The 16298-nt window shown below is 55.2% G+C and overlaps 1 protein-coding gene across 1 annotated transcript in view; it reads left to right on the top strand.

The window, feature by feature from the left end:
* SHANK3 (SH3 and multiple ankyrin repeat domains 3) overlaps positions 1–16298 on the top strand; it is a 124975-nt gene that overhangs the window by 13474 nt on the left and 95203 nt on the right. The window contains exons 3-8 of the mRNA XM_050985260.1: positions 1914–2022; positions 4956–5107; positions 6746–6913; positions 10234–10350; positions 11417–11494; positions 12856–12922. Of these exons, the coding sequence (XP_050841217.1) occupies positions 1914–2022; positions 4956–5107; positions 6746–6913; positions 10234–10350; positions 11417–11494; positions 12856–12922 (691 nt within the window). The remainder of the gene's footprint in view (positions 1–1913; positions 2023–4955; positions 5108–6745; positions 6914–10233; positions 10351–11416; positions 11495–12855; positions 12923–16298) is intronic.

The raw sequence follows: 16298 nt of genomic DNA, 5'->3' as shown, positions 1-16298 counted from the left end.
GGCAGGGATCATTCCCTGAGCCAGGAATGGGGCTGGAATTCAGCACGGAGATTCCGTGAGGTTTGGGAGCTGGGGAATTCTGGTTTCAGTTCCTGTGGAATTCCAGTTTCAGTTTCTGGGAATTTCGGCTTCAAATCCTGGGAATTCCTGCTTTGGTTTTTGGGGGAATTCCTTCTTCAGTTCCTGGGGAATTCCTGCTGCAGTTTCTGTGGGGTCTCTGCTTCAAATCCTGGGAATTTCTGTTCTTGTTGCTGGGAATTTCTGTGTCAGTTTCTGGGAATTCCTGCCTCGGCTCCTGGCGGGGGTGGGGTGGGGGTTTCTCCTTCAAATCCAGGGAATTTCTCCTTCACTTTCTGGGAATTTCTGCTTCAGTTCCTGGGAATTCCCGCTTTTCCACGTGTCCAGTATTGAGGTTTCCTGGGATTTGCGGCTCTGTCTGGTTCCTCGGGCAGGGAAATGTTGGATTTTCTGGGATTCTAAAGGATGGATGGGATTCCCTGGGAAGGGGAGCTTGGGGTGGGAGTTTGGGAATGAGGAATTCCTGGCTGGGCTGGAATTCCCAGAGCAGCTGGGGCTGCCCCTCCATCCCTGGAATGTCCAAGGAAAGGCTGGAGCAGCCTGGGATGGTGGGATTGGAATGGGATGGGGTTGAAGGTCCCTTCCCACCCAAACCATTCCGGGACTCTGGAATTACGGAGGCTTGGAATCCATCCTGAAGGATTTTTATGGAAGCTGGGGCTGGAAAAGGGAAGGGAGACCCTTCCTGGAGCCCCTTCCCTTGGAATGGGATGGGATCGGGATGGGATCTGAGGTTCCTTCCCACCCAGACCATTCCCGGATTCCCGGTGCCGTGGCTCTGGAGATTCCCGCTGGGAGGAGCTGTGCAATTCCAGGGGCTCCGCGTTGTCCCGGCGCCGCAGCAAATCCATAATTCCCTCTTTCTCTGGGATCAATGGATCCATTTGCTGCTGCCCGGCAGCGGGAGGCGGATCCATGGATTTGCTCCGGCCTCTCCCGGCTCCAAGGGCACGGCTGGCCTGAATTCCGGCTCTCGGGATTTTCCAGGACTTTTCCCAGATTTTGCCCTGTCGGATTGGAATAAGCTCCCTAAAAAAAATCCTCCAATGGAAAGTCTGGAATTCTGGGAGTGTGGGAGCCGGGATTTTCTCACCAGAGCCATTCCTGCCTCTGCAATTCCCGGAATCTGGGAATTTAATAATGGCTTCATCCAGCCAGAAAAAAAACCCAGGAAAAATCCCAACAATTTGGGAATTCGAGGCGAATCTTTGGGAATTCCAGCCTGGGGGAACCAAATTCCAATCCTGGAATGTGGGATAGAGGGGAGGCACCGGCAGCCTGGATTCCCATGGGATGATCCGGCAATTCCAAGGAATCTGCAGCCGCCTCATCCCTGGAATTGTTGGAATAACCTGGGATGATGGGAGGAGTCCATGCCCTTGGAATGGGATGGGATTTCAGCTCCCATCCTGCCCAAATCATTCCAGAATTCCCAAATTCCCAGATTCCCTTCCAAACCTTTTCCTCATCCCGCTTGGCATTTCCAAGGTTTTTTCCCAATTTTCCAGCTGGAAATACAAATGGAAACACGAAATTTTTGGGATTCATCCCTCCCAAAAAGAATCATTTTCCCATCTGGAATTAAGGCGGGAAATGCTGGAATTGGAATTTTTTTCCTTGGATGTGAAATCCGGCTTCACCTTCTCCATTTCCCTGGAGCTTTTCCCAGTTTTTCCCCTCAGTTCCCGACATTTCCACGTGGATTTGTGTCCCATCCCTGACGGAATTCAGCCCTGTTATCCCGATTTTCCTTGGATTTTCGGGGTGGGGGTGCTCCCCCAGCGGCTTTTCCCGGAATTTGGGGATGTTGAGGTGGCGTTTTTCCCCGAATCCAGGCGAACCTGAAGAAGTTCATGGAATACGTGCAGATGCTGAACTCGGAGAAGGTTTGCCGGCTGCTGGAAAAGGGGCTGGATCCCAACTTCCACGATCCCGACACCGGAGGTCAGTTCCGTGTTTTCCTCGGGATTCGGGAGCGCTTCCCGGAAGGAATCAGCTCAGCATTCCCAATTCCTTCCCGGAACCCCTCCAGGCTTTCCTCTGGAATTTTTCCCGCTCTATCCCAGTTGTTATTTGGGGTTTTATGGCGCAATTCCCGCTCTTCAGGGGATATTGGGAATGTGGCATTCCTGAGGGATAACTCTTCCCTTCCCAGTCCCTTCTGGGGTTCACTGGGATGCGATCCCACATTTCTCCTCTTGGAATATTTTCCCTTCCTGTTCCCGTTCCCAATCCCAGCCGCGGTTGGAGGAAGGGATTGGAATCAGACATTCCAGGTTTGGGAGCTTTGGGGTTTTTGGGAATGTTGGTTGGCTTCCCACTCAATTCCCAGGAAGTCTGGGCTGGATGCTGGAAGAGCAAGGTGGGAACGAGCCGGGAATGAGCCAGCACTTTTCCTGGTGGAATTCTTGGGAGTGGATCCTTGGGGATCCTGTGAGAATCTCCCCATGGAAAACTGGAAAATCCTCCTGGGAAAAATGGTTTCCTGCAGGATTTCATCCCATAAATGGGCTGGGAATAACTGGGAAGAGCCATAAAATCCCCTGAGCTTCCTGGGACACCCTGAGCTGATCCCACGGATTCCAAACTTTGGGAATGTTCATTTCCATGGGTTTTGGGGGAGGTTTTAAGCCGTGCCGAGGATTTGTTCCCATTTCCCAAGCTCTTCTTGGATGGAAAAATACAGGAAAATCCAGCTTGGGAAGCAATTCCAGCCCCGCTTGAGGCTGTTCCCATTTTGCGGTTGCTGGGAAGATATTCCAGGAAAGATTCCCGGGATTTGAAAGGGATGAAAAAGCCCAAAAAATTCACGGTTGCTACCTGTGGGGACATTGAAAAAGCGGGAATGAAAAAAAAAACCCCGGATCCGGGAGAAGCTTCCGTTGTTCTGGAATGAAAGCCAAACCCCAGGGATGGTTTTGCCGGAGAAAAGAGGGAAGGAAAAAAATCCTTGGATGTTTTTAGGAGGGATATTTAACGAGGGACAGCGGGAGAGGGAGAGGAGCCCGGGAAAACGTTGGAATTACAAAGGAGGATTCAAAATCCCCTGAAATGATGAGGGGGAAAAATTGCTGTGGGAATCGGGAATGGGGGAGGGAAAGGGACCCAGAGCCAGGCTGGGAAAACTGGGAATGTTCCCCTGGAGGTGGGAAGGCTCCAGGGAGAGCTTCCAGCACATTCCAGGGCCTGGAGGGGCTCCAGGAGAGCTGCAGAGGGACTGGGGACAAGGGATGGAGGGACAGGAGCCAGGGAATGGCTCCCACTGCCAGAGGGCAGGCATGGATGGGATCTTGGGAATGGGAATTCCTGGCTGGGCTGGAACTGCCAGAGCAGCTGGGGCTGCCCCTGCATCCCTGCAGTGTCCCAGGCCAGGCTGGACACTGGGGCTGGAGCACCCGGGATGGTGGGATTGTCCCTGCCCTTGGAATGGGGTGGGAATGATCCCAGGGATAAGGATGAGATGACCTTGGAATGTCCCTTCTCCAAAACATGGAATTATTGGCGTTGGGAAAGAATTCCAAGGTCACGGAGTCCAAGCTGGGCCCGATCCCCACCAGAGCCCCGAGTGCCACCTCCAGGAATTCCTTGGACACCTCCAGGGATGAGACTCCAAAGCTCCCTGGGCAGCCCCTGCCAAGGCCTGAGCCCTTTCCATGGAAAACGATCCCAAATCTGGGAGCTGAGCCTGCCCTGGCCCAGGCTGAGGCCGCTCCCTCTTTTCCCGGGGCTCATTCCCTGGAGCAGATCCCGATCCCCGCTGGCTCCCGGCAGGAGCTGGGCAGGGCCGGAAGGACATTCCCGATCCCTGCCCCGATCCCAGCAGAGCTGCCCTGGCCCCAGCCCGGGGCACATCCCACTTTTCCCGGGCTCTCCCTGCCCCCATCCCTGGCAGCCCCTGCCCAGCCCGGGGGGCTCGGGGGCCCTTCCCGAGGCACTGCCGGCATTCCATGGCCAAGGACTCCGCAATTCCCTAATCCTGGTGGGGTTTGGCTTGGAAGGACCTCCCAGCCCATCCCGAGGATCCCCTGGAGCTGCCTCTGCTCCAGGCTGAGCCTAAATCCCAAATCCCTCTGGAGTTTTCCTAAATCCTTCCAGAGTTTTCCAAGCCTTTCCCAGCTCCGTTCTCTTTCCTGGCCCCACTCCATCCCCTCCTAATTCCAAGGATCTGGAACTTTCCCATGGAATTTGCCAAACTTTCTCCTGCTGCTTCTCTCCCGCCCTGGATCCCAGGCATTCCTTAATTCCCTCGTGAATTCCAGCCCCTTTTCCCTTATTTCCTGCTGGGATAAACTGGCCATGGACACGGAATTCCAGCCTTCCCTTCTCCCTTTTGTATCCATGGGGTTTCCAGACCCGATCCCGCGGCATTCCTTAAATGTTACAATTCCCACTCTCCTCTGGGAATCCCATCTGCATTCCAAGGGAATGAGGGAATCCTGGAATTCTTGGGATTCCCAGCAGGACCTGTGGGATTTGTAGCAGCAACCTCAAGGAAAGTCGGGAGCATCCAGAGGCTTCTCCTGGTTGGAACCCACCCCTTATCCCAGGATGAGGATTTTCCATCGGTAGCGCCAGATTTGGGTATTCCCAAGGGACCAAGAAGAACCCATGGTTTCCCAGATCCCATTCCCAAGATATTTCGGCTGCTTTGCTGCCTAATCCCAGAAATTTCCATCCAATTCCCACTCCCGCTGCTCAGGAGATCCTCGGGAATACCTGGGAGCCCCCAAATTTGGCCTCCATCCCCATTCCAACGGATCCGATCCCAAACCCCGAGGGGGTCTCGGTGGGCGCTTCCAGCTGGGATGCCATGGGGAGACGCTCCCACGGACGTGCTGGGCATTCCATGGATCTCCCGCATTCCCGTCCCCTCCCAGAGTGCCCGCTGACGGCGGCGGCGCAGCTGGAGCTCAGCGCCGAGATGATCAAAGCGCTCCGGAACGGCGGCGCCCACCTGGATTTCCGCACCCGCGAGGGAATGACGGCGCTGCACAAAGCCGTGAGGTGTCGGAATCACGCGGCCCTGCTGGTCAGTGCCGGGATATTCCATCCTCTTCCCTTCCCTTCCCTTCCCTTCCCTTCCCTTCCCTTCCCTTCCCTTCCCTTCCCTTCCCTTCCCTTCCCTTCCCTTCCCTTCCCTTCCCTTCCTTCCCTTCCCTTCCCTTCCCTTCCCTTCCCTTCCCTTCCCTTCCCTTCCCTTCCCTTCCCTTCCCTTCCCTTCCCTTCCCTTCCCTTCCCTTCCCTTCCCTTCCCTTCCCTTCCCTTCCCTCCCTTCCCTTCCCTTCCCTTCCCTTCCCTTCCCTTCCCTTCCCTTCCCTTCCCTTCCCTTCCCTTCCCTTCCCTTCCCTTCCCTTCCCTTCCCTTCCCTTCCCTTCCCTTCCCTTCCCTTCCCTTCCCTTCCCTTCCCTTCCCTTCCCTTCCCTTCCCTTCCCTTCCCTTCCCTTCCCTTCCCTTCCCTTCCCTTCCCTTCCCTTCCCTTCCCTTCCCTTCCCTTCCCTTCCCCAGATTTTCTCCTCTGTCCCTCCCTCCTGCTCTTTCCCTCCCTTTTCCTCTTCCCTTCCCAGATTTCCCCTCCTTTTTTTCCCTCCCCTCCCTCCCTCTCCCCAGCCAATTCCCCACGGACATGGGGTGATTCCCTCATCCCAGCACTTCCCAAGGGACTGTTCCCAATGGACCATTCCCCATTTCCAAGAACTGTTCCAGTTCCCAAGGGACTGTTCCCTGTTCCCAAGGGGGTGTTCCTGTTCCCCATTCCCAAGGGGCTGTTCTCCGTTCCCAAGGGGCTGTTCCCGTTTCCCAGCAACCGTTCCGCATTCCCAAGGGACCGTTCCCATTCCCAAGGGACTGTTCCCCGTTTCCGAAGGAGCCGTTCCCTGTTCCTATGGGACCATTCCCCTTCCCAAGGCTCCGTTCCCCATTCCCAAAGGACCATTCCCCCTTCCCAAGGGACCATTCCCCATTCCCAAAGGACCATTCCCCTGTTCCCAAGGCACCATTCCCCTGTTCCCAAGGCACCATTCCCCTGTTCCCAAGGCACCATTCCCATTCCCAAAGGACCATTCCCCGTTCCCAAAGGACCATTCCCCATTCCCAAGGGACCGTTCCCATTCCCAAAGAGCCGTTCCCCTTCCCAAAGGACCGTCCCCTTCCCAAAGGACCATTCCCATTCCCAAAGGACCATTCCCCTTCCCAAAGGACCATTCCCCATTCCCAAGGGACCATTCCCCATTCTCAAAGGACCATTCCCATTCCCAAAGAGCCGTTCCCCTTCCCAAAGGCACCATTCCCCTTCCCAAAGGACCATTCCCCATTCCCAAAGGACCATTCCCATTCCCAAGGCACCATTCCCCATTCTCAAGGCACCATTCCCCATTCCCAAAGGACCGTTCCCCATTCCCAAAGGACCGTCCCCATTCCCAAAGAGCCGTTCCCCTTCCCAAAGGACCATTCCCATTCCCAAGGGACCATTCCCCATTCCCAAAGGACCATTCCCATTCCCAAAGAGCCATTCCCATTCCCAAGGACCATTCCCCTTCCCAAGGACCATTCCCCATTCCCAAGGGACCGTTCCCATTCCCAAAGAGCCGTTCCCCTTCCCAAAGGACCGTTCCCCGTTCCCAAGGCACTGTTCCCATTCCCACGGGGCCGTTCCCTGTTTCCCGGGCAGACGCTGCTGGATCTGGGAGCATCCCCGGATTACAAGGACAGCCGGGGGCTGACCCCGCTGTACCACAGTGCCATGGTGGGGGGCGACCCCTACTGCTGCGAGCTGCTGCTGCACGACTACGCCCGCCTGGGCTGCGTCGACGAGAACGGCTGGCAGGAGATCCACCAGGTGGGACGGGATCCACAGGGACGGGAATGTTCTCCTGGTGCTCGTGGATGGGGTGGTTCCATCCCCGGGGCTGAGGGCTGGGCTCTGGAATGTTCTCCTGGTGACGTGGATGGAGATCCACCAGGTGGGACGGGATCCACGGGGACGGGAATGTTCTCCTGGTCCTCATGGATGGGATCATTCCATGCCTGAGGTTTAGGGCTGGGCTCTGGGAATGTTCTCCTGGTCCTCATGGATGGGGCTGGCAGAAGATCCACCAGGTGGGATGGAACCCACACGGACGGGATCTGCAGAGATGGGATCCAGCCACAGGAATGTTCTCCTGGTGCTCATGGATGGGGTGGTTCCATCCCCGGGGCTGAGGGCTGGGCTCTGGGAATGTTCTCCTGGTGACGTGGATGGAGATCCACCAGGCAGAATGCGATCCACAGGGATGGGATCCGGCCATGGGAATGTTCTCCTGGTGCTCATGGATGGGTGGTTCCATCCCTGGGGCTGAGGGCTGGGCTCTGGGAATGTTCTCCTGGTGCAATGGATGGAGATCCACCAGGTGTGATGGGATCCGAGGGGACGGGATCCACAGGAGATGGGATCTGGCCATGGGAATGCTCTCCTGGATGGAGATCCATCAGGTGTGAAGGAATCCACAGGGATGGGATCTGGCCATGGGAATGTTCTCCTGGTGCTCGTGGATGGGGTGGTTCCATCCCCGGGGCTGAGGGCTGGGCTCTGGGAATGTTCTCCTGGTGACGTGGATGGAGATCCACCAGGTGGGACGGGATCATGGCACGGGAATGTTCTCCTGGTGCTCATGGATGAGGTGGTTCCATCCCTGGGGCTGAGGGCTGGGCTCTGGGAATGTTCTCCTGGTGCTCGTGGATGGGATCATTCCATGTCTGAGGTTTATGGCTGGGCTCTGGGAATGTTCTCCTGGTCCTCATGGATGGGGCTGGCAGAAGATCCACCAGGTGGGATGGAACCCACACGGACGGGATCTGCAGAGATGGGATCCAGCCACAGGAATGTTCTCCTGGTGCTCATGGATGGGGTGGTTCCATCCCCGGGGCTGAGGGCTGGGCTCTGGGAATGTTCTCCTGGTGACGTGGATGGAGATCCACCAGGTGGGACGGGATCCGGGCACGGGAATGTTCTCCTGGTGCTCATGGATGAGGTGGTTCCATCCCTGGGGTTGAGGGCTGGGCTCTGGGAATGTTCTCCTGGTGCTCGTGGATGGGGTGGTTCCATCCCCGGGGCTGAGGGCTGGGCTCTGGGAATGTTCTCCTGGTGACGTGGATGGAGATCCACCAGGTGGGATGGGATCCGGGCACGGGAATGTTCTCCTGGTCCTCATGGATGGGATCATTGCATGCCTGAGGTTTAGGGTTGGGCTCCGGGAATGTTCTCCTGGTGACGTGGATGGAGATCCACCAGGTGGGACGGGATCCACAGGGATGGGATCCGGCCATGGGAATGTTCTCCTGGTGCTCATGGATGGGATCCTTCCATGCCTGAGGTTTAGGGCTGGGCTCTGGGAATGCTCTCCTGGTGACGTGGATGGAGATCCACCAGGTGTGATGGGATGCACAGGGATGGGATCCAGGCATGGGAATGTTCTCCTGGTGCCTATGGGATGGATCCACCAAGTGCAGTGGGATCCACAGGGAGGAGATCCGCAGGGATGGGATCAAGCCATGGGAATGTTCTCCTGGTGCTCATGGATGGAGATCCACCATGTGGGATGAGATCCCCAGGGATGGGATCTGGGCATAGGAATGTTCTCCCAGTGCAAGGGATGGAGATCCACCAGGTGTGACAAGATCCATGGGGATGGGATCCACAGGGATGGGATCTGGCCATGGGAATGTTCTCCTGGTGCTCATGGATGGGTGGTTCCATCCTGGGGCCTGAGGGCTGGGCTCTGGGAATGTTCTCCTGGTGACGTGGATGGAGATCCACCAGGCAGAATGCGATCCACAGGGATGGGATCCGGCCATGGGAATGTTCTCCTGGTGCTCATGGATGGGTGGTTCCATCCCTGGGGCTGAGGGCTGGGAATGTTCTCCTGGTGCCGTGGATGGAGATCCACCAGGTGTGATGGGATCTGGCCATGGGAATGTTCTCCTGGTGCTCGTGGATGGGATCATTCCATGCCTGAGGTTTAGGGCTGGGCTCTGGGAATGTTCTCCTGGTTCCATGCATGGAGATCCACCAGGTGGGACAGGATCCAGGCACGGGAATGTTCTCCTGGTGCTCATGGATGGGATCATTCCATATCTGAGGTTTAGGTTTGGGCTGCAGGAATGTTCTGGTCCTCATGGATGGGATGGTTCCATCCCTGGGACTGAGGGCTAGATTCTGGGAACGTTCTCCTGGTTCCATGGATGGAAATCCACAAGGTGGGATGGGATCCACAGGGATGGGATTCAGCCACGGGAATGTTCTCCTGGGGGATCATTCCATGCTTGAGGTTTAGGTTTGGGCTGCAGGAATGTTCTCCTGGTGCCCATGGATGGAGATCCACCAGGTGGGATGGGATCCAGCCGTGGGAATGTTCTCCTGGTGCAATGGATGGGATCATTCCATGCCTGGACTGAGGGCTGGACTTTGGGAATGCTGTCCATGGATGGGGCTGTCCCATCCCTGGGATTGACGGCTGGATGGGGCCAGCTCTGCCTCCATCCCAGATTTTCCAGCCTCTCCTCATGGCTGGGTCCTTCCCAAAGCATGGCTGGCTCCAAGGAGAACACTTTGGGATCCCGGATCCTAATCCCAGTTGTGCCTATCCCTGTTTTCCACATGGAATCCCCTTCCTCCAAGAGGATTTGGAGGAACACTTGGATTGGGAGTCGGGAATCCTGAGCCTCGTGCTTCCTGATCCCTCGGGAGAAGGAGGGGTGGGATCCCCCTGGAATATCTCCACAACACCCAGCTGGGGGGAGGAAATCCAGGGATGCGTCCTGTGATCCCAGTTTGTGGATCCAACCCTCCATCCTCCCTGGCTGATCCCTGAATCCCAGGAGGGACCAAACCTGGAGGAGAACATCCCAATTTTCCAGAGATTCGGGGCGCTGAGTTCATCCCGAGCCACCGCCCAGCCGGAGGAGCCTCCGGATCCGGGACGATCCAAACTTTTCCCGTCGATCCAGAGCTGATTTATCCCGCGGGTGTGCGGGCGGAGCTGCGAGGAGCCGCACCCATTCCCACGGAATGGCAGATTCCCTGGCTGAATCCAGAGGGGGATTTTTTGGGGGAGGTGTGGTGGGGATTCCTCGGGTTCCCGCCGCTCCCTGATTCCCGCTTTTCCGTGTTTTCCGGAGCAGGCCTGTCGCTACGGGCACGTGCAGCACCTGGAGCACCTCCTGTTCTACGGAGCCGACATGACGGCGCAGAACGCCTCAGGAAACACCGCCCTGCACATCTGCGCCCTCTACAACCAGGTGGGACGGGACGGGGACGGGGACAGGGGACAGGGACACCGCAGGGGAGGTGGCACCACCCTGGGGCGCTCCTGGATCTCACCATTCCCAAATCCAGAGGTGGAATCCATCCCTTTCCCAGGATGAGTCTGTTCCTCCTTGGAATTCCCGATTTTGGGCTCCACAGGAGAACATCCCATGGTGGTGTTCCCAAATCTGTGGGATTTGAGGACAGGGACACCGCGGGGGAGCTGGCACCACTCCAGGACACTCCTGGATCTCCCCATTCCCAAATCCAGAGGTGGAATCCATTCCTGGCCTGGGATGAGGCTGTTCCTCCTTGGAGCTCCAGGGTTTGTGTCCCAGGGTTGAATCTGTGGGATTTGGGGACAGGGACACTGCAGGGGAGGTGGCACCACCCTGGGGCACTCCTGGATCTCCCCATTCCCAAATCCAGAGGTGGAATCCATCCCTTTCCCGGGATGAGGCTGTTCCTCCTTGGAATTCCCGATTTTGGGCTCCACAGGAGAACATCCCGCAGTGATGTTCCCAAATCCATGGGATTTGAGGACAGGGACACCGCGGGGGAGGTGGCACCACCCTGGGGCACTCCTGGATCTCTCCATTCCCAAATCCAGAGGCGGAATCCATCCCTGGCCTGGGATGAGGCTGTTCCTCCTTGGAGCCCCAGCCTGATTTGGGATTTCCCAAGAGAACATTCCGTGGTTTAGTCCATCCCATTCCCAAAATGTTTCGCTGGGACAGAATCCTTGGGAAAAAGAGGAAAATCCTGGGAGAAGGGGCAGAATCCTCAGGGAAGGAAGAGAAACCTAGGAGAAAGTGCAGAATCCTTGGGAAAGGAGAGGAATCCTTGGAAAACAGGCGGAATTCCTTGGAATTTGGATCTGGATGATCCCAATGCAATCCTTGCTGGAATTCCATGATTCCATGACTTGCTCCCTTTAGGCTCGGGAATATCAAATCCTTAGGGAATGCTCACCCTCCTTCTTCCCAAGGAATTTCCTGGCTCTGTTGCTCCCGATCCTGGTCTAATTCCCGTTTTCCCTGGCTTGTTTGTTTTTCCCAGGAAAGCTGTGCCAGGGTTCTCCTCTTCCGAGGCGCCAGCAAGGAAATCCGGAATTACAACAGCCAGACGGCCTTCCAGGTGAGCGGGATTCCCAGGAATCCCACGGAGCTTCCTGGTGTGCCCAGGAATTCCGTCGCATATCCAGGGATTTTCCCAGGTGGGATTTGTCCCACAGGAGCGGGATCTGGGATGAGCGTTCAGCACCGGAGCAGGAGGGAGGGGAAAGCGCATGGAATTCCGGAAACAGGATGGGAATGTGGGGGTTTTGTGGGATACGGCGGTGGGAAGGGGAAGTTGTGGTTGTTTTTAGGGATGGGAACGTTTGGGATGGAGGGGAATCCCGGGAAAAGGGGCAGAATCCTTGGAAAAGGAGCAGAATCCTTGGAGGATTTGGGGATTTAGGGATTTGAGTGTTTGGGGAATTTGAGGATTTGGGGATTTAGGGATTTGGAGATTTGAGGATTTAGGAATTTGAGTGTTTGGAGATTTTAGGATTTGGGGATTTGGAGGTTTGGGAATTTGGGGATTTAGGGATTTGGAGGTTTAGGGATTTGGGGAATCAGGGATTCGGACAATTAGGGATTTGGGGATTTCAGGATTTGGGGATTTGAGGATTTAGAGACTTTGGGAATTGAGGACTTGGGGATTTGGGGACTTGGAGAGTTGAGGACATCAGGATACCAGGATTTGGGAATTTGGGAATTTGGGGACTCGGGGACCGGGGGATTTGGGGACCTGAGGATCTGGAGATTTGGGAATTTGGGGATTTGGAGAATTAGGGATTTGGGGACTTGGGAATTTGAAGATTTGGGGAATCAAGGATTTGGGCATGTGGGGACTTGGGAATTTGAAGATTTGGGGAATCAAGGATTTGGGCATGTGGGGATTTGGGAATTTGAAGATTTGGGGAATCAAGGATTTGGGCATGTGGGGATTTGGGAATTTGGGGATTTGGGGAATCAAGGATTTGGGGACTTGGGATGTGGGAATTTGGGGATTTGGGAATTTGGCTGCTGGGAAATCCCCTCCCAGCAGGAACAGGCTGCCCAGGGCATTCCCAATCCCTGGAAACTTCCACAAATCCCTTGGATGTGGCCCTTGGGGACACGGTCAGTGACACATCCATCCGGACTGGCTGATCCCAAACCTCTCCCAAATTCCACGATTTTACCCGGGATCCAAACCCGACACCCTGGGAGCATTCCAGGATTTGGGATGAATTCCTGCCTGGAACCTGGGAATTCCAGGGCACAGGGATTGTCCCCGAGCCAGGGCCACCCAAACCCTCTCCGGCCGCTGTCCTGGGAAGGCGTTGGCACCTCGGAATTCCCGGATGATCCCAGGCAGAAGAATCCTTGGCTTCCCCCACGGAAGGCAGCTGTCCCCATCCATATGGAGGCTCCGGAGCCGCTGATCCTGGTTTCCCGGCTCTTTTCCAGGTGGCCATCATTGCAGGGAATTTCGAGCTGGCGGAAATCATCAAAACCCACAAAGAGTCCGATGTTGGTGAGTTGGATTTTTCCCGGTTTTCCTGGGTTTTTTTTTTTTCCTTTCCTGTGGATCCAAGGGATGGACTCGGGGGTGGATAAATGGATTTTTCCGGTGTTGCATCCATGGATTTTTCCGGTGCTCCATCCATGGAAGCTGCTGCCGCTTTGGATCTTGGAAGTGTCCAAGAGATTCCCATGGGATTCAGGCTGTTTTTCCAGCCTGGCTGAACATTTCCAAGTTCTGGAATGATCCTGGATTTGCTCTTCTGTAAAATCCTGATTTTCCCTCTCTTTTGGCATCCCCGAGGGATTTCATTCCCAGAATCCTGAGATTTGGGACAGGGAGGGAAAATCCTCTGGGAACAGGAGCAAAGCGAGAGTTGTTCTGGTTGGATTTGTTTTTTAAGGAAAATTTTGGGAATTCTGGTCCTTTGGGTCACCTTTCCAGTCCTTCCCACGTCCCCAAGGAAGGAATTCCAGGGAAAAGTGGGTTTGGACCAGGAATGAAATCCACACTTGTTGCGTTTCCTGGGATTGTCCTGAGGAATTTACGGATCCAGAGCTGCCGATGGAGGGAGCAGTGGGAATTCCCAGCACAAAGGAACGGAATCATGGGAGGGACTGGCACAGAATTCCCAGGAAATTCCCTGTGGCTGCCCCTGGATCCCTCGGATGTCCAGGGCTGGAGCGGCCTGGGATAGTGGAAAGGGGTGGGATTGGATGGGATCTAAGGTCCTTTCCCACCCACATCCCTGGAATTCCATAAAAACACTGAAATGAAGGAAAACAGGGATCAGTCCTTCCGGAATTTGCAGCAGGAATTGAGCTTGGCTCAATCCCAAAAATCCTTTCTCCCATTTTTTTTTTCCCCCAGCTCCCCATTCCTGATATCCAGAACTGGGAATTGGGGGCGGGATAGAAAAGTTGGGAAGGATTTTGGGAAGAGCCTGAGAATTCCTTTGCCTTGCAAGGTCATGGAATTGATCCGAGAGAAAAGTTTGGGAATAAATGACCTCCAAAGGTCCAGCCGAAATTCCCCTTGGGATCTGCACCTGGGACTGAGCATCTCCGTGATTTTCCTTGGGGAAAAAAAGGCAGGAAAAGCAGCATGGAAAGCTGTCAGGAGCAATGGAAAGTCTGGGAATCAGCTCCGGATAAAAAATAGGTCAGGGCAGAATTCCAAACTCATTCCAACCCGAGCAGCAGGTCCAGATGGTCCCGCCCGCGGCCGGGAGCTTCCCGGGGTTTGGAAATTGGGATTTGGGAAAACTGTGGTTGGAAACTGGGGTCTGGAAAAATCGGGCTCTGGAAATTGGGATTGGGAATCGGGGTTTGGAAATTGAAGTTTGGAGAAATTGGGGCTGGGAATGGGGTTTGGGAATGGGGTTCGGGAATTAGGGTTCAGGAATTGGGGTTTGGGAATTTGGATTGGGATTTGGGGTTTGGGAATTTGGTTTGGGATTTGGGGTTTGGAAATTGGAGTTTGGAAACTGGGATTGGGAATCGGGGGTTGGAAACTGGAGTTTGGAGAAATCGGGGCTGGGAATGGGGTTTGGGAATGGGGTTCGGGAATTGGGGTTTGGGATTTGGGGTTTGGAAATCAGGGTTTGGAAATTGGGATTGGGAATGGGGGTTTGGGAATGGGGGTTTGGAAGAATTGGGTTTGGAAATTGGGTTTGGAAGTTCAGCAGGAGCAGAGGAATTTTGTCTGAGCAGGGAACGGCTCCTGCTCGTGCCCTTTTCCCAGGGTTTTGTGGGAATAAGGAAGGAATTTGGTGGGATTGGGGTTGGAACGATGCTCGTGGTGGGCGGTTTCCAGTGGAATTCCCAGTGGGAAGCCGGGCTGGGTTGAGATGGGATTTGGTGATCCCAGTGCAGAGGGGGAAAGGGTGGGAACTTCCCAGGAGGATTCCAGGCTCATCCAAGTTTTCCTTGGGATCCGGAGCGCTCGGCAGAGACGGAACTTCCTGTTCCCTCTGGCCCTGGGAATTCTCCAGTTCGGGACATTCCACGGGAATTCTCCACTTTGGGAAATTATTTGGGAATTCTCCAGCCTGGGAAGTGCCCGGGGAATTCTCCACTCTGGGAGATGACTTGGGAATGCTCCAGTTTGGAAAGTGCCGCGGGAATTTTCCGTTCTTGGAGATGTTGTGGGAATTCTCCAGTTTGGGACATTCCGTGGGAATTTTCTGGTCTGGGAAATGCCCTGGGAATTCTGCAGGTTGGGAGATTCCATGGGAATTCTCCAGTCTGGGAAATGCCCTGGGAATTCTGCAGGTTGGGAGATTCCGTGGGAATTCTCCAGTCCGGGACGTGCGGTGGGAATTCACCAGTCTGGGAGGTGATTCGGGAACGCTCCAGCCTGGGAGATTCCATGGGAATTCTCCAGTCTGGGAAATGCCCTGGGAATTCTGCAGGTTGGAAAGTGCTGTGGGAATTCTCCAGTCTGGGATGTGCTGTGGGAATTCTCCAGTTTGGGAGGTGACTTGGGAATTCTCCAGTCTGGGAAGTGCTGTGGGAATTCATCAGTTTGGGAGATTCCATGGGAATTCTCCCGTCTGGGAAATGTTGCAGGAATTCTCCCGTCTGGGATGTGCTGTGGGAATCCCCCAGTTTGGGAGATTCCATGGGAATTCTCCATTCTGGGAAGTGTGGGAATTCTCCAGGCAGGGAAGTGCCGAGGGAAATTCTCCGGTTTGGGAAATGTGGGAATTCTCCGGTTTGGGAAATGCAGGAATTCTCCGGTTTGGGAAACGCTTTTTCCCTTTTCCCCTCTGGGCCCCTCCAGGCTCCTTCCCCACTTCCCTCTGGAATTTTCCAGGACTAAAATGGAATCGTGGCCGGGGAGCGAGCAGACATTTGCACTCCTCGTGCTTTTCCATGAATATTCATTATCATGGAAGCAGCGAATGCAAACAAACCTCGGAGCGCTGACTGCGCTTCCCTCCCTCCGGCTGCCGGGAATTTTCGGGAGCCTCTGGAGCCTCTCCAGGCTGAGAATTCCTCGGGGAGCTTTGGGTGTGTCCCAGTCCCCCCCAGACCCCTTTGGAAAACAGGGATCCGTGTTTTCCTCTGGAAAACAGGGATGGGGCTGCTCGGAGCGGCGCTGTCATGGTAACGGACGGGATTCGTTTTGCCGGGAGAAACTCGGTAAACAGACCTGGAATAAAGTCTGGGAAAGGTGTGGGAAGGAATATCCGGAGCTCGATGTGGGAACTGTTCTGAGTTTTCTTCCTTTGTTCTCTCCTTCCCGGGATCTTCCCCCTGGGAATTGCGAATTCCGGAGGGTGGCATGAGGAAATATTCCATAGGGTTGGAAATCTGGGAATGTCCCGGATCCTGGAGTTTTGGACTCGGTTCTTCTTCATCACCATCACCATCATCATCATCAT

Source organism: Serinus canaria, chromosome 1A (genome assembly GCF_022539315.1).
Source record: "Serinus canaria isolate serCan28SL12 chromosome 1A, serCan2020, whole genome shotgun sequence".
Lineage (NCBI taxonomy): Eukaryota > Metazoa > Chordata > Aves > Passeriformes > Fringillidae > Serinus > Serinus canaria.
The sequence above is the reverse complement of the archived record's forward strand: the minus strand, read 5'-3'. Positions and strand labels throughout refer to the sequence as shown.